Genomic DNA, 21,201 nt, shown 5'->3' on the forward strand with positions numbered 1-21,201 from the left:
CACTTTCCATGTTGCTCTTGATTCATTATTATTAGTGTTATTATTATTATTATTTTTTGAGACGGAGTTTCGTTCTTGTTGCCCAGGCTGGAGTGCAATGGCACAATCTTGGCTCACTGTAACCTCCACTTCCTGGGTTCAAGTGATTATCCTGCCTCCGCCTCCTGAGTGGCTGGGATTACAGGCACCTCCCACTGAGCCCAGCTAATTTTTGTATTCTTTATTAGAGACGGGATTTCACCATGTTAGCCAGGCTGGTCTCGAACTCCTGACCTCAAGTGAATCCACCCACCTCGGTCTCCCAAAGTGCTGGGATGACAGGCGTGAGCCACCGCGCCCAGCGATATTATTAGTGTTATTACTATTATTGATGAGTTACCTACTTTAAGGATCACGGGCGCGCTCTACGGGCAAGTCCCCTACAGAACCTCCAGCAACTTCTGACATTCTTCCTGCCGTTGCCCTCCACGGGAGCCGGCGGGGCCCACTGGGAAGCCGGCTAAGGCTCGTCCCGCCCGCAGCTCCGCCCTCGCCCACCTGTAGGCGGGGCCCGGGGCCTGCCGGCCTCAGTTTCCCCGCGCGGCCCGGGGATGCGGGGAGGCGCCGGCTGCCCCGCGCGGCGCGGCCGCCAGGGGCCGCTGCGGAGCCGCCTTTGTGGTCCCGATGCCGGGGCGGGCGCGGGCGGGAGGAGGGCGCGGGGGCCCGGGAGGGAGGCGGGAGGCGCGGCCGCCGCTCCAGCTGCGAGTCCGCCCGCCGCCCGCCGCCGCCGCCGGCTCGGTCCCGCGCCCGCCATGGCCCGCCTGACGGAGAGCGAGGCGCGCCGGCAGCAGCAGCAGCTCCTGCAGCCGCGGCCCTCGCCCGTGGGCAGCAGCGGGCCCGAGCCCCCCGGGGGGCAGCCCGACGGCATGAAGGACCTGGACGCCATCAAGCTCTTCGTGGGCCAAATCCCGCGGCACCTGGACGAGAAGGACCTCAAGCCGCTCTTCGAGCAGTTCGGCCGCATCTACGAGCTCACGGTGCTCAAAGACCCCTACACGGGGATGCACAAAGGTGGGCGTCCGGCCCCCTCCCCCTCCCCCTCCCTCCGCCTCCCACCCCACCTTCCGGCATCTTCTCTCCCCCATCCCCATCCCTCCTCTGCTCACCTCCCTCCTCTGCCTGCCTCTGCCGGAGCATCGGTTCTTACCCCCTCCCTCCCACCCACCCCTCCTCCCCCCTCTGGGGGTGCAGCTGACAGATCCGAGCGGGCCCCCTCCCCTCCTCCGCCCCCTCTCCCTCCCTCCCCACCTTCCGGCATCTCCTCTCTCTCTCCCTCTCTCCCTCTCTCTCTCCTTTTCTCTTCTCTCCCATCTCCCTCGACCTCTCATCCTTCCCCCCACAGCACCCTCTCTCTCCCTCCCTCCCTCCCTCACCCTTCCATCCCCCAGACCCCCACCCCTTCCTCCCTCCCTCACCCCACTCTTTCCTGCCCATTTGCCAGGGGAGCCTCGGGAACGCCGGCACCCCTCCCTGCCCCCCCCCCCATTCATTCAGCTTCCCCAGGCCCCGTCGGGGAAGTTTGCACCTGCGGACTCCATTGCTTTGGTTATTTTCACAAAGCCAGGCCGGCGGGGCAGGTCCGGCCGCGGGGGACACGGATGCCCAGGACCCCAGGCTAATCGGTAACTACAAAGGAAAACGGGTTGGGGGCGCCCGGCTCGGGGGGACGCGCCCGCCTCGCCTGCCTCGGGTGGCGGAGAGGCTCCCGTCTCTGCCCACCCCCTGGCCCCACCACCTCCGCGTGGATCAGCATTCTCTCCTTCATTTCTCTGCCCTCCCCCTCCCCCGCCTCCACCTTCGGCTCAAGTTGAAATTGGCCAAGCCTCTTAGCAATGTGTTGGGGTCTCAGGTCCAAGACAATGAGCTTGGACGTGTCCATCTGGGCAGAGCCCAAATTCTGGGGTGGACAGGGAGGAGGAGGGAGGCGTGGGCGGCCTCAGGCCTGTCTGCCTCCCTCCCACCGGATTCTCCCTCCGATGGCATCCTGGGTGGGGGTGTCCAGCAATTGTGTCCCCGGCCCTTGGTTCCCATCATGGGCCCAGCGTCTGAATTGGGGTGGCTTTGACAGCCTTTCCGTCAGGTGTTGGGGACTGGGGGTGGCACTTCAGAGGCTTTGTGCTGGACACCCCCGGCCTCCCCCACCCCATCCTCCAGGAAGACCCTGGAGAGGCCTTGGGGAAGGACTGGGCCGTGACCTATTTTAGACCCACTTTTTCCCCAGCGCTGCGTGCCCGGTAAGCAGGAAGGCATGTTTATTGAGTGAGTGAATGAATGAATGAATGAATGAATGAATGAATGAATGCTGGGTTCAAGAAGGCCCTAGGGAGGGTCTGGTGAGATGGAGCCCAGGCCTGTCACTTCAGCTAGACCCTCCAGCTGGTTATTTTGAGGGAGAGGAAAGAAACCCCTCCCCATTCCCCATCTCTTTTCAAAACCAACCATCACACACACACACACACACACACAGGGCCTGAAAAATCTAACTCCTCCGTGTGGCCTAGGAGGGCAGAGGGGCTCCCATGCGGTCCCCGTAAGTCAATCTCTGGAATCCAGAGGTGATAGGTGGGCTTTGCCCACATGCCCCCAACCCCTGGTACACCCAGAGCACCCATTTCTAGAAGGATTCCCGTGGGAATGGGGGAGTCCACGTGGCCCCCCAAACGGTTGCATTGAAAGGCCTCTGGTTGAGCTGTAGGTCGGAGAGACAGTTGGGGGTGCAGGGACTGGACAGTCCTGGTTGACTCTTCTTCATCTTTTTTTTCCTTTCTTCTTCTTATTTTTAAATCTCTGGGAATCCTGGGCACGGGAGAAGTGAGGGGTGAGGGAGGGGCTGGGGCTGGGTTTTCACCTGGTCCTCAGCCTCAGTTTCCCTGCTGTCAACAGAGCAGGACCATGACACATCCCCAGTTGTTTTTTTACAGGTTGGAGAGTGTTGGGGTACCTTGGGGGTATTTCCCATCTGTGGGCTTTCCTTGGAGGGTGAGAATTGAAAAGCCATGTCCACGACAGCCAACAGTCACCTTCCACATTTTAGGGGTCCCAGGTCTGTCTGTGTGTGAGATACAGGGGCTTCACCTCGTATTGAAAATGGATCCAGCCCCCCAGTACCCTCAGGGCAGTCAATCCCCACCTGTGTGGGGCCTGGCTGGACTTTACCTGGTCTTTGCCCGTGGGTGCTTGGCACAAAGGGGTGGGGGGAATGGAGGAGGTGGTGGGGGGTGTCTTCAGAATCAGCATCTGTGATCCAGGCTTGCGTTTGGGGCTCAGCTGTGTGACTTCTGGCTAGTGACTGCCCCTCTCTGGGCCTTGGCCAAAGGAAGGTGGAATGTTGAATGGAAAGTCAGGATTCTTGGGGAGAGGAGTGAGTTCAGACACCTGCCACCAACACTGACCTTATTAGGGCTGTTTCTGGGAGCCCTGGCGTGGTATAATGTGCCTCTTCAGAGCAGCAGGGCCGTGGGGTGTGGACCTCACGCCTGGAGAGAAATCCCTTTCCCCGGATGCCGGCGGGACCCGCGAGACTGGGCATAGGAGATCTGTAAGGAGCAGAGTGAGGTGGGATGAGAATGCCCTGGAGGGGCACCCGGCTCCTGTCACAAACCTGGAGGGGGCACAGCTGGCACCACCTTCAGCCCTCCCTTGGCGTCCAGGCCGCAGGGGCTTGATTTTCCCACGGAAGGCATCGCCATGGAGGTGGGCTCCAAGCGACAGCACATTTCTGGGAAACTGAGGGCTGGAGAGACGTATCCTGGGTCCCACACCTACCAGAGCTAGACCCCCATTACCCCCATGCCTTCCTTCCAGGCCAGGGGGAGCAGCCGTGCCTATATCTGTGTGACATTAAGGGTGACAGGTTCCCCGAAGCCGAGATTCAGCCCCTCAAGATAGTGCTGGGGACAGAGGGGCCTGTGACACCTGACAGCCACAGCTGGTCTGGCCGAAGGTGGCCTGGGGGCAGTCAGATTCCTAGAGGCCGTGCTGAGACCAGAGAAAGGCAGGAGGCCTCATCCAGGAGCCCAGGAGCGGGGCAGGGGTAGGGGGAGAGGGATGCATCAAGGTGGTCCCCCGAAAGAGGGCAGGCCCCAGGTCGCTGGGTTTGTTTTTAATAGAGAGAGAGGAGAGAGAGAGAAATATGCAGGGAAAGAGAGATGGAGAGACGCAGACAGGCTGGGGGCTGCAGAGAGATGGAGGCCCACAGGAAGACCACAAGCCTTCTCTTGCCAGAACTTCCCGTCCAGAGAGAGGGGACCTCCCCCAGGAAGGACCCCCACCCCAGGCCAGGGGCTCAGGCCAGGAACTGGAGGCTGGGATTGGGGCTCCCGCTGGCCCCCCCTGCAGTTCTCTGCCCCAGGGACCCTCCCTCCAAGTCAGGCACCTCTGGAGCTGCGGCTTCCCCTGTGTAGGGATGGTGGCTGCCTGGGTGCCCACCCTGCCAGGGGAAGGTGCCCACAGTGGTGCTGGTCCGCCGCTGCCACTGGGCCCCCGTTTATGGTAATCGCATATACATTTGCATGTTAATGACAATATTTGTCTTAAAGCGGAGGTTGCGCTGGGGGACGGTGCAGGTGGGGGGGGGGCCCGGCAGGGGCCCGGGTGGGGGCCCGCGGTTTCCATGGGAGCACCAGCTGCCGGCTCGGCTCGGGCGGGGGGGAGGAGGAGGCTGTAGCAGGCTGAGCTCTGAGGCGTGAGATTCCGCGTGTGACGCACCAGCCCCAGGGAGAAGGCGGGCTGGGCGGCCTGGCGGGGGGACTGCCGGAGCAGTTGGCTCCTGGTGGTGGCGGGGACAGTGGCAGGGGGCTGGGGGCGGCTGGCAGGGTTGGCCGGTGTGTGTGTATGTGCGCGCGCGCGCGCGCGTGCCTGGAAAGGACCCCTGCCCGGGTGCTGTGTGGCTTCAAGCTGGGCGCGCCCCTCTCTGTGCCTCGTTTTCCCCTGCTGCCCATTTTCTCATTTATTTAACAGACTTTCATGAGGCCCCGGAGCCTCACACCTGTGACTGTGACATCGTGTCTGCACCTCCCTCCCCTCGCCGCCTCCCCCCCACTGCTTCAACATTTATTGAACGCCTACTGTTTTCCAGTATTTATGCAGAGCTGGGCATTTGGTGTGAACAGAATTCCTTGTAGGATTCATGAGAGAGTGGGCTAGATGTTAATCCGTCTACCTGTATGACCAATATTTATTGAGCGCTTGCTGTGTACCAGGCCCTGTTCTAGACCCTGGGCTACTGGGTTGGGCAAAACAGGTAAAATTTGCCATCCCTACTCGCCATCCAGAGTTCCCCTCCTGCCAGATTCCAATTTACGGGAGAGAGACAGCTGAGGAACTGGGCTTACAAGGCACGGAACTCAGGAATGTGATGGCGAAACACACACCAGCAGTGACAACCCAGAGGAGGGTCCTGCCTCCACAGGAGTGGAGGCCAGGAGGGCTGCCTGGAGGAGGCGGTTAGTGTAGGAGAGTCGTTGAGAGCTTGGAGTTGAGATGAGCCTGGTTTCTCTGCATCTCGTGGCCTTGGGCAGGTGTCTTCATCCCTCCAAGCTGCAGTGGGTCTCCCTGCAGAAGTGGCAGGGAGAGCAGAGAACAGAAGAGGCCCTTGGCATGGGGCCGGGCACAGAGTATGTGCTTGGTCAGTGGGAGTGGGCTTATTACATGACTATGCTGAGACCCGAAGCATGAGGAGGATGCATTGATGGGGAAAGGTGTCCCTGACAATGTACAAGGGCCCAGAGGGGCACTAACTCCTGAGAAGCTCAGGTGCAGGGAGGATGGAAGTTTTGTCCTGGTATGAAAAGAGCAAAGGGTCTTGGGAATCCCAGAGTCCCCTTCTTCTGTGGGGCTCACCGCTGGGGCTCTTCTGAGGGGACTTAGCTTGGGGCTGGACCCAGGAGGTTATCTCTGAAGTGGGCTGTGTCTCTCTCTTTCACCCCTCAAATTGGCAAGTGAGCCCTTGGCCATTGGAAACACCTGGTAGGACCTCATTCATTCATTCATTCATTCATTCATTCACACAACACTTCTTGAAAACCCTCTGTGGCCTTACCTCGTACTGAGCAAGAGAGGTCTGAGGCCAGAGCGAGACATTGGCACCTACAGTCCAGTGGTCTGGGTTGGGTCCAAGGGAGGGATGCAGGGTTGAGGGAACTGGATAATGAAGCAGGAGCTCTGCCTGGAGGAGGGGCATTAGAAATGGGGCTCTGAAGGATCAATAGGAGCTTTCCAGGTGGAGAAAGAGTTTTATTTATGCATTCACAGAAACACTTACTGTGTTCCAGGCCCTATGATGGGCATGAAACACAACAGTGAACAAGACAGGTACACATCTTGACTTCCCGGATACAGGGAGGAGGAACTGGATCTGTGAAGGCCTGGAGGCGTGAATAATTTGCACAGCTAGGGTAGAGGTGGGATTAGGTGAGACGTGGGAGATGAGGCTGGAGAGTCAGCATGGGCTGGACCAGGAAAACCTCTGATGCTGGACTGAGCTTGGACTCTTTCCTGAGGGCACTGGGGAGCCATGAAAGAGTTTAGAGCAGAGAGGAACTCAGGCAGACCAGCATGGGAAGCAGGCTTCACATCCTGTTAACTCCCATTGCCACCACCAGCCTCTTCCCAACCTCCCCCCAACCTCCCAGCCTTGCTCAAAATATGCTCATTTCCTTCACACCTGGATGGACAAAATAGAAGCTTCCAGTTGGGGTGAGGCCCACAGTGTGGGAAGAGAGAAATACAAAGAAGCAGATGTGTGTTCCGATTACACTGGCTCTTAGAGAACCAAGTTCCCCTCTTCCATGAGAACCACAGGAGGAGATCGGAGCCCAGAGACGGGCAACACCCAGCCCAAATCATACAGCAGTCACAGCTGGGCTTCACGCCTCCCGGCCTGAGCTTTGGCCTGCTCTGGAAGGAGAGAAAAAAACATGATTTTGGAAACATAGACAAGGGTCAGAGCCATCCAGGAAGGCTGACTGTCCTTGAATTTAAGATGACCAGGGCCAAAGGGAGGAGCTGTTAAGTTTGGAAGACACTGGTCTAGCAGGAGCCCAGTTGGTCTGGGGTCATAGTCAACATCAGTGGTATGTAAGCTCTAGGAGGGCAGAAACTGTGTCTTGTTTGCCATTTAGAAGTGAGCTTGTGGACGAACAAGGGCATGAGGAAATGAGAGGATCTGGGGATGGGAGAATGGATGGGCTGGCTAACGGATGGAGAGATGGATATGTGAATCAGTGGATGCAGACATGGGTGGATGGTTGAATGGGTGACAGTGATTCTAGATATGAGTGAATTTGATGGGTACAAAAGTGGGTAGGTCAGTGGAAGGTTTGAATGGATTGAAGGATGGGTGAACAGATGGATGGATGGATGGGTGGATGGATGGGTGGGTGGATGGGTGGGTGGGTGGATGGATGGATGGTAGATTGATGGATGGATAGATGGATGGATTGGTTGGCAAATGGATGAGCAGGTGGATGGATGGATGGATGGGCGGATGAATAGATTGGTGGATGATGGGTAGGGGGATGGATGGATGGGCAGATGGATGGATGGATGGGTGGGTGGGTGGACGGATGGATGGTAGATTGATGGATGGATGGGTAGATGGGTGGGTGGATGGGTGGGTGGGTGGATAGATGGATGGTAGATTGATGGTTGGACGGATGGATGGGTGGATGGATGGATTGGTGGGCGAATGGATGAGCAGGTGGATGGACGGATGGATGGATGGATGGATGGATGGATGGATGAATGGATGGATGGATGGATGGATGATGGGTAGATGGAGAAATTAATGGTTGGATGGTTGGATGAAAAGACGGATGGGTAATTGGTGGATAGAATACTAGATAGATGCGTGGGTGCACAGATGGATGGATGGATGGATGAAAAGATGGATGGGTAATTGGTGGATAGAATACTAGATAGATGGGTGGGTACATGGATGAATGGATGGATGGATGATGCACAGAAGATGGGATAGACTGAAGGATGGAAGGATACTTCCTCAGCCTGTACTACCTTCCTCCTCACCTGGTGAATATGAATGTTCAAAACCTTTGCTCTCAGAGAGGTTTGTTTCAATCCTGGCTGCGTTTAAAAATTTCTGTGTAATCCTGAAAAAGTCACCTCATCTTTTCTGAACCTTAGCTCCTTTGTAAGAGAGAAAGAATACAGATAACTAGTTCACAGAGCAGTTGTCAAAATTGGCATTAATTTATATGATGTGGCCAGACGTGGTAGCTCACACCTGTAATCCCATTGCTTTGGGAGGCTGAGGTGGGAGGATCTCTTGAGCCCAGGAGTTCACGACCAGCCTGAGTAACACAGCAAGATCCATCTCTACAAAAAATAAAAAAACATATCCAGGTGTGGTGGTGTGCACCTGTAGTCCCAGCCACTCAGGAGGCTGAGGTGGGAGGATTGCTTGAGCCCAGGAGTTCCAGATCAGCCTGGGAAACATAGCAAGACCCCTTCTCTACAAAAAATAAATTTAGGCCGGGCACGGTGGCTCACGCCTGTAATCCCAGCACTTTGGGAGGCTGAGGCAGGTGGATCACTGGAGGTCGGGAGTTCGAGACCAGCCTGACCAACATGGAGAAACCCCATCTCTGCTAAAAATACAAAATTAGCTGGGTGTGGTGGTGCATGCCTGTAATCCCAGCTACTTGGGAGGCTGAGGCAGGAGAATCACTTGAACCCAGGAGGCAGAGGTTGCGGTGAGCTGAGATCGTGCCATTGCACTCCCGCCTAGGCAACAAGAGTGAAACTCCGTCTCAAAATAAATTAAATTTAAATAAATAAATATATTTTTTAAAAAATTGCACATGGGCTGGGCGCGGTGGCTCAAGCCTGTAATCCCAGCACTTTGGGAGGCCGAGGCAGGTGGATCACGAGGTCAGGAGATCGAGACCATCCCTGGCTAACATGGTGAAACCCCGTCTCTACTAAAAATACAAAAAACTGGCCGGGCGTGGTGGTGGGCGCCTGTAGTCCCAGCTACTCGGGAGGCTGAGGCAGGAGAATGGCGTGAACCCAGGAGGCGGAGCTTGCAGTGAGCCAAGATCGCACCACTGCACCCCAGCCTGGGCGACAGAGCGAGACTCCGTCTCAAAAAAAAAACAAAAAACAAAAAACAAAAAAACAAAAAACTGCACATGGTGACATGAGCCTATAGTCCTAGCTACTTGGGAGGCTGAGGTGAGAGGATGGCTTGAGCTTGGGGAGGTGGAGGCTGCAATGAGCCATGATTATACCACTGCACTCCAATCTGGAAAACAGAGCTAAACCCTGTCTCAAACTTAAAAAGGCAACAACTTTATTAAGTCTGTATTGTGTGCCAGCCATTGAGTGAGGCTTGAGGTCATAAAGCAATTCGGGGGTAGGAGAGACTGACAATAAACTAGTAAATAAAGTTGAGATAGGTGTGAGTTGCTGTGAACAGACTAAAGGTGTGTGTTGGGAGATGACAGCTTTCCTTGGAGGCCAGAGATGGCCTTTCCAGGAGGTGAAGTTTGAGATGAGACCTGAATGACAGGTGGGAAGGCTGTTATTCTACAACCAAGGGAAAAGCATTCCAGGCAGAGGGCACAGCCCATGCAGAGGCCCTGAGGCAGGACCACCACATCTGGTGTGTTGGAAGAACAGCAAGGAGGCCTTTGTGACTGGAGCAGAGTGAGGAGGGGAGAGAGGGAGGAGAAGAGGGCAGGGAGAGAGTGGGGTAGGTTGTTGAGCAGGTCCTGTGTGTCTTGGAAGGACTTTTTTTTTTTAATTTTTTTTTTGAGATGGAGTCTCACTCTGTTGCCCAGGCTGGAGTGCAGTGGCGCGATCTCGGCTCCCTGCAACCTCCGCCTCCCAGGTTCAAGTAATTCTCCAGCCTCAGCCTCCCAAGTAGCTGAGATTACAGGTGCCCGCCACCACGCCCAGCTAATTTTTTGTATTTTTAGCAGAGATAGGGTTTCTCCGTGTTAGCCAGGCTGGTCTCGATCTTCTGACCTTGTGATCTGCCCGCCTCGGCCTCCCAAAGTGCTGGGATTACAGGCGTGAGCCACCGCGCCCGGCCGGAAGGACTTTGGTTTTTACCCCAAGAGAGGTTGAGCCATGGAGACCTGTGGCAGGGGAGGGATAGGGTCTCTTAGGGAGCTTGGAATGTGGACAATGTGGATTCTGGGTCCTCCATTTTTTAGATGGGGAAACTAAGGCCCAGAAGGCCCTAGAATAGGCTTGCACCTGGCTCTTCTGAGGAGCTCCTGAAGATGGTGGTGCCTGGAGGTAGCTGGAAGACAGGGTGGAGCAGACCCCTCAATGCCCTCCCGTTCTCCCAGCTGCCTTTGAGGGTGGGGTCTTTATATCCAAGAGGATTTGCATTCTTGTCCTTGACCCTCTGCTGGGGGAAGAACCAGAGGGTGTGCCTCTAGCAGAGCTAGGAGCCACCAGACGAACCTTGTACACACAGAGAAATGGAGGCCCAGGCAGAGGAGGGGAGGTCAACTCACCAGCTCTTGACAGGGGAGGTGAGGAAGAGGAAGGGATCTTGTGATGTGGCTCTCTCTCTCTGCCTCTCTCTCTCTCTCTCTCTCTCTCTCTCTCTCTCTCTCTCTCTCTCTCCCTCCCTCCCTCCCTCTCTCTCTCTCTCTCTCTCTCTCTCTCTCTCTCTGTCTCTCTCTCTCTCTCTCTCCCTCCCTCCCTCTTTCAAGAGATTGACATCTCACTATGTTGCTAAGGCTGGTCTCAAACTCCTGGGCTCAAGCAATCTTCCCGCCTTGGCCTCCCAAAGCATTGAGATCATAGGTGTGAGCCACCGCGCCCAGCCATGATGTGGTTCTCAATGGGAGTTATTCTGAGACACTTGGCAATGTCTGGAGACATTTGTGGTTGTCATGATTTGGGGGTGCTTCTGGCTGTGAGCAGTGTTGAGTGGGTGGAGGCCAGGAATGCTGCTCAATACCCCACAGCGCCCAGGGTGACAGATGATCCGGCCCCAAGCATCCACAGTGTGGAAGCTGAGAAACCCCGGTCCAGCAGACACCAGGGACCTGGCTTGGGCAGTTGGTACACAGTGCAGTGTCCTGCAGATGAGGCCTGAAGGTGCTTAGGACAAAACCTCAGAATGCCCTTGACTTCCCTCTCTCACAACAACAACTCCTAATCCTCTATCAGCAGATTCTGATGGTTCTGCCTTCAAAACCTCTCTAGGATCTGCCCACTTCTCTCTCCTCTGCCTTCACCTGGTCCAGCCCCCTCATCCCTCACCTGGACCAGTCGGTCCCTTGTGCCCTTGTCCCTGGCTCCCACCTTTGCGCCCCACAGTCTGTCCTTCCCACAGCAGCCACCAGAGGGCGCCTGTGAGCACCTGAGTCAGGACCCGTCCCTCCTCTGCCCTCAGCCCTCCATGGCTCCCACCCCCCTTAGAGTCAAAACCCAAGTCCTCCCCGAGGCCCACAAGGTCCTGCATGACCTGCCCCATCCTCTTCCTACCATCCGCTGCCCCCTCTCTCCTCCGCACTCACTCTGCTCCAGCCACACAGAATGGATGAATGGATGGATAGATGAATAGGTGGGAGGATGGGTGGATGAGTGGATGGATGGATGGATGGATGGATGAGCGGATGGATGGATAAATGTGTGGATGGGTGGGTAGATGGATGAATGAATGGATGGATGAATAGGTGGGAGGATGGGTGGATGAGTGGATGGATGGATAGATGGATGGATGGATGGATGGATGGATGGATGGATGGATGGATGGATGGATGAATGGATGGATGGATGGGTAGATGGATGAGTGGGTGGATGGGTGAATGTGTGGATGGGTGGGTGGATGGAAGAATGAATGGATGGATGGATGAATAGGTGGGAGGATGGCTGGATGAGTGGATGGATGGATGGATGGATGGATGAATGGATGGATGAATGTGTGGAGGGGTGGGTGGATGGATGAATGGATGGATGGATGAATAGGTGGGAGGATGGCTGGATGAGTGGATGGATGGATGAATGTGTGGAGGGGTGGGTGGATGGATGAATGGATGGATGGATGGATGAATAGGTGGGAGGATGGTTGACTGGATGATGGACAAGTGGATGGGTGAACAGTTGGGTGGATGTATGGATGGGGAAATTCCTGGTGTAATGATGGGGACTGAAGCCATAGGACTCAAGATGCCTGGGCAAGAGATCAGGGATCCAGAATGAGCCCCAAGGAACCCCCATATGTCAGGCTGTGCAGAGGAGCAGGCAGCATGGAGGCTGAGGAGGTACAGCCAGCAGGGATGGACCTCATTTGGAGGCAGCATGGTTGATGTAGGGTCCAGGAGGAGGACACCAGGGCCGCAGAGCAGGAATCAAGGCATTTATGCATGCATTGAGGGACAGTAAAATGGGGATGGAGAGCCCGTCTGTCTTGGTTTTCCTAGTGAAGTTGGGGAGAGCTTTGGGCTGGGAAGGTGGAGGAGGACGTGGAGAGGATGAGCAGTGAAGCTGGGTGGGTGAAGAAGGAAGGGTCCTGTGTCCTTTCAGTGCATGTGTGGCATTGTGGTTCCCATTTTATGGATGAGACTGTGAAGGCTCAGAGAGGTTAAGTGGCTGCCCCAAGAACACACTGCAGAAAGGTACTGAGCTGGCTTTGATCCTTATCTCTAATCACTAGATTACAGAACTGAGTTAAAGACCAAGAATGTGGGGACCCCATCATGCAGGAGGTTCAGGATCAAAGTAGTTGAGATGGGAGGGGAGATCCTGGCTGGGGAACGAAGGAGCGGATGAATAGCAATGTCTTGTCTCTGTTTCCCCAGCACCACTGGTGCATAGTAGGTGCTCAGGAATATTGAATGACTCTGTGCTAGGCATGGCGGGGAGGGGAGGGATAAAAATGAATCTAGGTCAGGCGCGATGGCTCACACCTATGATCCCAGCACTTTGGGAGGCTGAAGTGGGTGATCACCTGAGGCCAGGAGTTTGAGACCAGCGTGGCCAACATGGCAAAACTCCATCTCTATGAAAAAAAAAAAAAAATAGCTGGGTCTGAGGGTGCAAGCCTGTGATCCCAGCTGCTTGGGAGGCTGAGGCAGGAGAATCGCTTGAACCCGGGAGGCGGAGGTTGCCGTGAGTTGAGATCATGCTACTGCACTCTAGCCTGGGCAACAGATTGAGACTCTGTCTCAAACAAAACAGAAAAAACAAAACAAAAACAAGCAAAAAAAGAAAGGGAGAGCACAGTGGCTCATGCCTGTAATCCCAGCACTTTGGGAGGCCGAGGCAGGCGGATTGCTCAAGGTCAGGAGTTTGAGACCAGCCCGGCCAACATGGTAAAACCCCATCTCTACTAAAAATACAAAAAATTAGCCTGGCATGGTGGTGGCCTGCGCCTGTAATCCTAGCTATTTGGGAGGCTGAGGTGGAAGAATCGCTTGAACTTGGAGGCGGAGGTTGCAGTGAGCCGAGATCGCGCCACTGCACTCCAGCCTGGACGACAGAGCGAGACTCCATCTCAAAGAAAAAAAAAAAAGTAAAGTAATAAAGAATGACTACTCCACAGGCAGAGCAGCCTCCTGGACTGCTTGTTGGCTATTTTTATGGTGACTCCTTGATCATATGCTAAAGAAGAGGTAGATTATTCATGAGATTCCCAGGAAAGGGGTGGGCAGTTCCTGGAGCCGAAGGGTCCTCCACTTTTAGGATAATTTCCTGACGTTGCCATGGCGTTTGTAAACTGTCATGGCGCGGGTGGGAGTGTCTCTTAGCATGCTAATGCATTACAATTAGTGTGTAATGAGCAGTGAGGATGACCAGAGGTCACTTTCACTCCCATCTTGGTTTGAGTGGGTTTTGGCTGCTTATTTACCACATCCTGTTTTACAAGCAGGGTCTTTATGACCTGTATCTTTTGATACCATTCTGCCACCCTCCCATCTCATCTCATGATTAAGAATGCCTAACTTGGCCAGGCGCTGTGGCTCACGCCTGTAATCCCAGCACTTTGGGAGGCCGAGGTGGATGGATCCTCTGAGGTCAGGAGTTCAAGACCAGGCTGGTCAACATGGTGGTGAAACCCTCTCTCTACTAAAAATAAAAAAAATTAGCCAGGCAGTAGTGGCACGCGTTGTAATCCCGGTTACTAAACTCCTATTCAAGATGGAGTTGCTCTGGTTCAAACGCCTCTGACAGTACTTCCCTCTGATATCCCCCAAACCCTGAGATCCCGCAGGCCCAAACCAGGGTTCATATCTTTCTTCCAAAGTGCACGTTCTCCTGGGTTCCCACCTGGGTTTGTTGTCCCAGGGCTTCCATAACAAGTGACCACAAACTGGGGGGCTTGGAACAGCCTCTCCCAGGCCTGGAGTTCAGAAATCAACTATCAAGGTGTGGGTAGGGCCTCGCTTTCTCCAAGGCCCTAGGGGAGGGTCCTTCTTGTCTCTTCCAGCTTCTGGGAACTCCAGGTGTCCTTGGCTGGTGGACACATCGCTGTGGTCTCTGCTCCGTCATCTTTGCGTCTGTGTCTCCTCTCCTCTGTGTTATAAGGACACTTGAGGCCGGGCGTGGTGGCTCACACCTGTAATCCCAGCACTTTGGGAGGCCGAGGCGGGTGGTTCACTTGAGGTCAGGAGTTCAAGACCAACCTGGCCAATATGACGAAATCCCGTCTCTACTAAAAATACAAAATTAGCAGGGTATGGTGGTGGGCGCCTGTAATCCCAGTACCCAGGAGGCTAAGGCAGACTTGCTTGAACCTGGGAGGTGGAGGTTGTAGTGAGCCAAGATTGCACCATTGCACTCCAGCCTGGGCAACAGAGCGAGACTCCATCTCAATAAATAAATAAAAAATAAGGATGCTTGTCCTTGCATTTGGGGCCCGCCTTCATCTAGGATGTCTTCATCCCAAGTTCCTTATTGAAATCTGAAAGTCTCTTTTTCCAGATCAGGTCACATTTCAGGTTCTAGAGGGGCTATATTTTAAAAAAAATTTTATAAAATTAATTTTAATTTTTTTTGAGACAGGGTCTCCATCTGTCACCCAGGCTAGAGTGCAGTGGTATGATCATAGCTTGCTGTAGCCTCGACCTCCCAGGCTCAAGGAATCCTCCCACCTCAGCCTCTTTAGTAGCTGGAACTACAGGTGTGAACCACCACACCCAGCTAATTTGTTTATTTTTTATTTTTAGTAGAGACAAGGTCTCACTACGTTGCCCAGGCTGGTGCAAACTCCTGAGCTCAAGCAATCCTCCCGTGTCAGCCCCCCGACTGGCTGGGACTGCAAGTGTGCGCCACCATGCCTGGCTAATTGTTTTAAATTTTTACTAGAGATGGGGTCTCACTATGTTGCCCAGGCTCGTCTCAAACTCCTGGGCTCAAGCCATCCTCCCACTTCAGCCTCCCGAGTACCTGGTACTACAGATGTGAACCACCATGCCAGGCTAACATTTTTTTTTCTTTTTCAGTAGAGTTGGGATCTCACTATGTTGCCCAGGCTCAGGATGGATGTAGCTCTTTTTCAGGAAAACACCATTCAACCCATTGCATCCTCACACCCCACCATCCAAGCACGTCCCAGCCATCCTTGCCTCCTCCCTCCCCTCCCCTTGCCCCCCACCAAAGCCCTGCCTTAGATGTTCCTGTCTTTGTCCCCATGGCCCCCTGATTCAGTCTTCATCTTCTCCCGTCCTGACCTTGACTCCCCCCTCGCTGGCCTCCAGCCTTCTGTCCTACACTCCAGTCCTTTCTTTGTGCTGGCCCCAGAAGGCTCTTTTCTGCACACACCTCTGACTGTGCCCCACCCCTGCTCAAACACCTTCTGTGGCTCCCCACTGCCCTTGACATCAGTCCAACAGTTCTTTGCCTATTGCTCAAAGCCTTTCACCTCCATCTGTCCCCTTCAATAGCATCTCCCACCTCCTGCAACACACTTTTTTTTTTTTTTTTTTTTGAGGCAAGAGTTTTGCTCTGTCGCTCAGGCTGGAGTGCAATGGCGAGATCTTGGCTCACTGCAACCTCTACCTCCTGAATTCAAGTGATTCTCCTGCCTCAGCCTCCTGAGTAGCTGGAATTACAGGAGTGTGCCACCACGCCCAGCTAATTTTTTGTATTTTTAGTAGAGACAGGGTTTCATCATGTTGGCCAGGCTGGTCTTGAACTCCTTACCTCAAATGATCTGCCCGCCTGTGCCTCCCAAAGTGCTGGGATTACAGGCGTGAGCCACTGCACCTGGCCTTTCTTTTTCTTTCTTTCTTATTTTTTCAGATGGAGTCTCACTCTGTCACCCAGGCTGGAACGCAGTGGCACAATCTCGACTCACTGTAACCTCTGCCTCCCAGGTTCAAAAGTCATTCTTGGCCGGGCGCGGTGGCTCACGCCTGTAATCCCAGCACTTTGGGAGGCCGAGGCGGGCGGATCACAAGGTCAGGAGATCGAGACCACGGTGAAACCCCGTCTCTACTAAAAATACAAAAAATTAGCTGGGCGCGGTGGCGGGCGCCTGTAGTCCCAGCTACTCAGGAGGCTGAGGCAGGAGAATGGAGTAAACCCAGGAGGCGGAGCTTGCAGTGAGCCGAGATCGCGCCACTGCACTCCAGCCTGGGCGACAGAGCGAGACTCCGTCTCAAAAAAAAAACAAAAACAAAAACAAAACAAACAAAAAAAAGTCATTCTTGTGCCTCAGCCTCCCGAGTAGCTGGAACTACAAGCGTGAGCCACCACACCCAGCTAATTTTTGTATTTTTAGTAGAGAGGGGGTTTCACCATGTTGGCCAGGCTGGTCTTGAACTCCTGACCTCAGGTGATCCACCTGCCTTGGCCTCGCAAAGTGCTGGGATTACAGACGTGAGCCACCGCGCCCAGCCCTACCACACACTTCTGAAAGCCTATGTCCCACACATCAGGCAGGCTCTTCTTCTATGGACCCACCTCCAAAAGCATCCTTCAGGAAGTCCTCTCCAGGCAGAACCGCCCTGCCTTCAGAGCATCCCCAGCCCTTCTGCCCTTCTCTTGGCCCGGGCTGACCATACAGAGTGTGGAGGGGTGGGGAGTGTCAGGCTCTGTGTCTTCCTAGCAGGGGGACCACAGTCACTTCCCAAAAAAGAGCATTTTCCTGGGCTGGAGACTGGAGTGTCTTTTTGGGCTGAGGTCCCCAGCTGCCTGGACTGGAGAAACTTATCCATTGACCAGATCTCATGTTCCCCAAGGATCCCCCACCTTGGTCCCCGATATACCCTTGGGTCTCGAGGGATTTGTGTGCAGTGCGTTGTCTATAAACTTGAAGATCAGTTCCTGTCCGGGCTTTGAAAATAGGGTGGGTGCAAATTGCCAATCACTGAGCATTCTGAACCGTTGATCCCAGGTGGGACTTCCCTGTCCACCCCTTCCAGAACCCCGAGGCTCTCCAGGTGTGCAGGGAGGCTGCACACCTGGCTCTGGTCCCCTTGCCATCTGGGGCAGGTGTGTGGGGTGGGAGTGGCTGGAGCTGGGACATGGTGAGAGGCTCACCTGGCGTGGGTGGGGGATAAGCTGTGGCTCAGGCTGAGTCTTCCTTCATGGGGGTCCGTCTGGGTCTAGGGTGCAACCAACCAGAGTTCTCACAGTTGAAACGGGATCCACAGGACCCTCAGCATTTGATCCAGCCCCATGTTTCTGAGAAAGGTGGCACTAGTTTTTGTTGTTGTTGTTTGTTTGTTTGAGACAGAGTTTCCCTCTGTCGCCCAGGCTGGAGTGCAATGCATGACCTCAGCTCACTCCAACCTCATCTCCCGAGTTCAAGCAATTCTCATGCCTCAGCCTACTGTGTAGCTGGGACCACAGGCGCGTGCCACCACGCCCGGCTAATTTTTGTATTTTTAAGTAGAGATAGGGTTTCACCATGTTGGCCAGGCTGGTCTCGAATTCCTGACCTCAGGTGATCCACCTGCCTTGACCTTGCAAAGTGCTGGGATTACAGGCATGAACCACCATGCCCGGCCCAAGGTGGCACTATTTTAAGGTTATTTCTAGGGAAGCAGGTACGGCAAGAGGCTGTGTCCTTCCTCATGTTCCTCGGGGGAGAATTTTGGAAAAGATGTGAACACCAGGCACTGGATCCCAGTGGTTAGTGCACGGTCTGCGGAGCTAGACTACCTAGGTTTAAGTCCTGGACATTTGACTGGGCACGATGGCTCACACTTGTAATCCCAGTGCTTTGGGAGGCTGAGGCGGGCAGATTACTTGAGGTCAGGAGTTCAAAACCAGCCTGACCAACATGGTGAGACCCTGTCTCTACTAAAAATATAAAAATTGGCTGGGCATGGTGGCTTATGCCTGTAATCCCAGTACTTTGGGAGGCCAAGGCGGGTGGATCACCTGAGGTCAACAGTTCGAGACCAGCCTGGCCAACATGGTGAAACTCCATCTCTACTAAAAATACAAAAACATAGCCCGGTGCAGTGACTCATACCTGTAATCCCAGCACTTTGAGAGGCTGAAGCGGATGGATCATGAGGTCGGGAGTTCGAGACCAGCCTGGTCGAGATGGTGAAAACCTTGTCTCTACTGAAAAATACAAAAATTAGCCGGGCGCAGTGGCGGATGCCGGTAGTCCCAGCTACTTGGGAGGCTGAGGCAGGAGAATCGCTTGAATTTGGGAGGTGGAGGTTACAGTGAGCCGAGATCGCGCCACTGCACTCCAGCCTGGGCAACAGAGCAAGACTCCATCTTAAAAAAAAAAAAAATTAGCTGGGCTTGGTGGCAGGTACCTGTAATCGCAGCTACTCAGGAGGCTGATACAGGAGAGTCGTTTGAACCTGGGAGGTGGAGGTTGCAGTGAGTTGAGATGGTGCTGCTGCACTCCAGCCTGAGTGACGGAGTGAGACTCCATCTCAAATAATAATAATAATAATAATAATAATAAAGCCTGGACATTCTACTTACCACCTACCTGTGTGACCTTGGGCAAGCCACTTCCCCTCTCTGTGCCCCCGTCTCTCATCTGTAAAATGGGAGCAATGCTGTCAGCTACTTCATAGGGGCTACTATGAGTATTAAATGAGTTAATATAGAGTATAAGCTTATTCTTTTCTTTTTCAGTTTTTTTCTGTTTTTCTGGTTTTTAATTTTTTTTTTGTTTTGTTTTGGGGTCTTTGTGTGTGTTTTTGTTTTGTAATTTTTTTTCTGAGTATAAGCTTATTAATATTAAATACCAATGGCGTCTTTTTGAGACAAGGTTTTGCTGTGTCGCAAAACCTTGGCTGGAGCCAGGCTGGAGCACAGTTGTGCAATCATGCCTTACTGCAACCTCGACTGCCCAGGCTCAAGCGATTCTCCTGTCTTGGCCTCCTGAGTAGCTGGGACCACAGGCACATGCCAACACCCAGCTACTTTTAAAAATTATTTGTAGAGATGGAATTTCACTACGTTGCCCAGGCTGGTCTCAAACTCCTGGGCTCAAGCGATCCTTCTGCTTCAGCCTCCCAAGGTGCTGGGATTCCAGGTGTAAGCCACCACACTTGGTCCAGTGGACTTTATTAACGTCACCACACATCCGTGCTGATGGGGAACTGGAGTTTGCAGGTGCTGCTGTAACCACACACCACACACAGGGTGGCTTAAACAACAGAAATTTATTTTTGCTCAGTTCTAGAGGCCAGAAGTTCGAGATCAAGGTGTTGGCAGGGCTGGTTCCTTCTGAGGCTGTGAGGGAGCATTTTTTCCAGGCTGTTCCCCTGTAGCGTACCTTGTCTTGTAAACTCATTGTCCTATCACCCCCTCCATCTTCATGTCCTCCTGGCTGTGCGTGTCTCTGTGTCTATTTTTCCATTTTTTATAAGGGCACCAGTCTTATTGGATCAGGGCCCACCCCGATGACCTCATGTTGACTAATTCCATCTGCAATGACCCCGTTTCCAAATAAAATCACATTCGGAGGTCCTGAGGGTTAGGACTGCAAATGATGAATTTAGAGAGGGGGAGAAGCACATTCAGCCCATAGCAGGAACTGTGAATCAAAGCTCTATTTATCCGGGAGTGGGTAAACATTACACATTTTCACCAGCTAGAAACGACAAGCAGAGAGGCCAAGAAGAGGTTGGGCCAAGAGATCAAGGAAGCCATAAGGAAGATTTTCAGCACCGGGGACAGCGGCAGGGCGGGCTTTTGTGAGCATGCGTCTGTGTGTGGCGTTTGCATGGGCCTGTGCGTGCGTGCGTGCGTGTGTGTGTCTGGTATGCATGCAGTGTGTGTGTGTGTCGTGTATGTGGTGTGCATGCATTATTGCATTGTGTGTGTATGTAGTGTGTGGTGTGTGCATGCATCTGTATGTGTGTAGTGTGTATGGTGTGCATGCATTTGTGTGTGTGTAGTGTGTGCAAGCATCTGTGCATGTGTGTGTAATGTGTAGTATGTACATGCATCTGTGTGTGGTGCATATGTGTCTTGTCTGCGTGTGTGTGCATGTGTGGTGTATGTATGCATCTGTGCGTGTGTGTGCATAGTATGTGTTGTGCATACATTGTGTGTGTAGTGTGTGGTGTGTATGCATCAGTGCATGTGTGTGGTGTGTTGTGCATGCCTTGTGTGTCATGTGTGCTGTGTGCATACATCTGTGCGTGTGTGTGTGGTATTTGCATGCATCTTGTCTGTGTATATGTGTGCATATGTTGTGTGTGTATGCATCTGTGTGTGTGTGTAGTGTGTGGTGTGTGCACGTGTCTTGTCTGCGTGTGTGTGTATGTGCTGTGTGTATGCATCTGTGCGTGTGTGTAGTGTGTGGTGTGTGTGTGTATCTGTGTGTGTGTAGTGTGTGGTGTGTGTATCTGTGTGTGTGTGTAGTGTGTGGTGTGTGTATACATCCGTGTGTGTGTAGTGTGTGGTGTGTGTATGCATCTGTGTGTGTGTAGTGTGTGGTGTATGTATGCATCTGTGTGTGTGTGTAGTGTGTGGTGTATGTATGCATCCGTGTGTGTGTAGTGTGTGGTGTATGTATGCATCCGTGTGTGTGTAGTGTGTGGTGTGTGTATGTATCTGTGTGTGTGTGTGGTGTGTGTCTGTATCTGTGTGTGTAGTGTGTGGTGTATGCATCTGTGTGTGTGTAGTGTGTGGTGTGTGTATGCATCTGTGTGTGTGTGTGTAGTGTGTGGTGTGTGTATGCATCCGTGTGTGTGTAGTGTGTGGTGTATGTATGCATCTGTGTGTGTAGTATGTGGTGTATGTATG

General features: G+C 53.7%; 1 protein-coding gene across 16 annotated transcripts in view; it reads left to right on the plus strand.

Annotated features, from left to right (window-relative positions):
- Nucleotides 1-742: 742 nt before the first annotated feature.
- CELF5 (CUGBP Elav-like family member 5) overlaps nucleotides 743-21,201 on the plus strand; it is a 76,109-nt gene continuing 55,650 nt past the window's right edge. For 12 of the 16 annotated variants that reach the window (XR_012428244.1, XR_012428245.1, XM_045378642.3 and 9 more), the window contains exon 1: nucleotides 743-1,050. Coding sequence is in view for 10 of the 16 variants with exons in the window: in XM_045378642.3 (XP_045234577.1) it covers nucleotides 792-1,050 (259 nt within the window). In the remaining 6 variants the exon portion in view is untranslated. Of the gene's footprint in view, nucleotides 1,051-1,322; nucleotides 1,662-21,201 lie in introns of those variants that run through there. The other 4 variants (XM_074025318.1, XM_074025323.1, XM_074025325.1 and 1 more) reach the window with 1 other exon arrangement.

Source organism: Macaca fascicularis, chromosome 19 (genome assembly GCF_037993035.2).
Source record: "Macaca fascicularis isolate 582-1 chromosome 19, T2T-MFA8v1.1".
In the NCBI taxonomy this organism is placed as follows: Eukaryota; Metazoa; Chordata; class Mammalia; order Primates; family Cercopithecidae; genus Macaca; species Macaca fascicularis.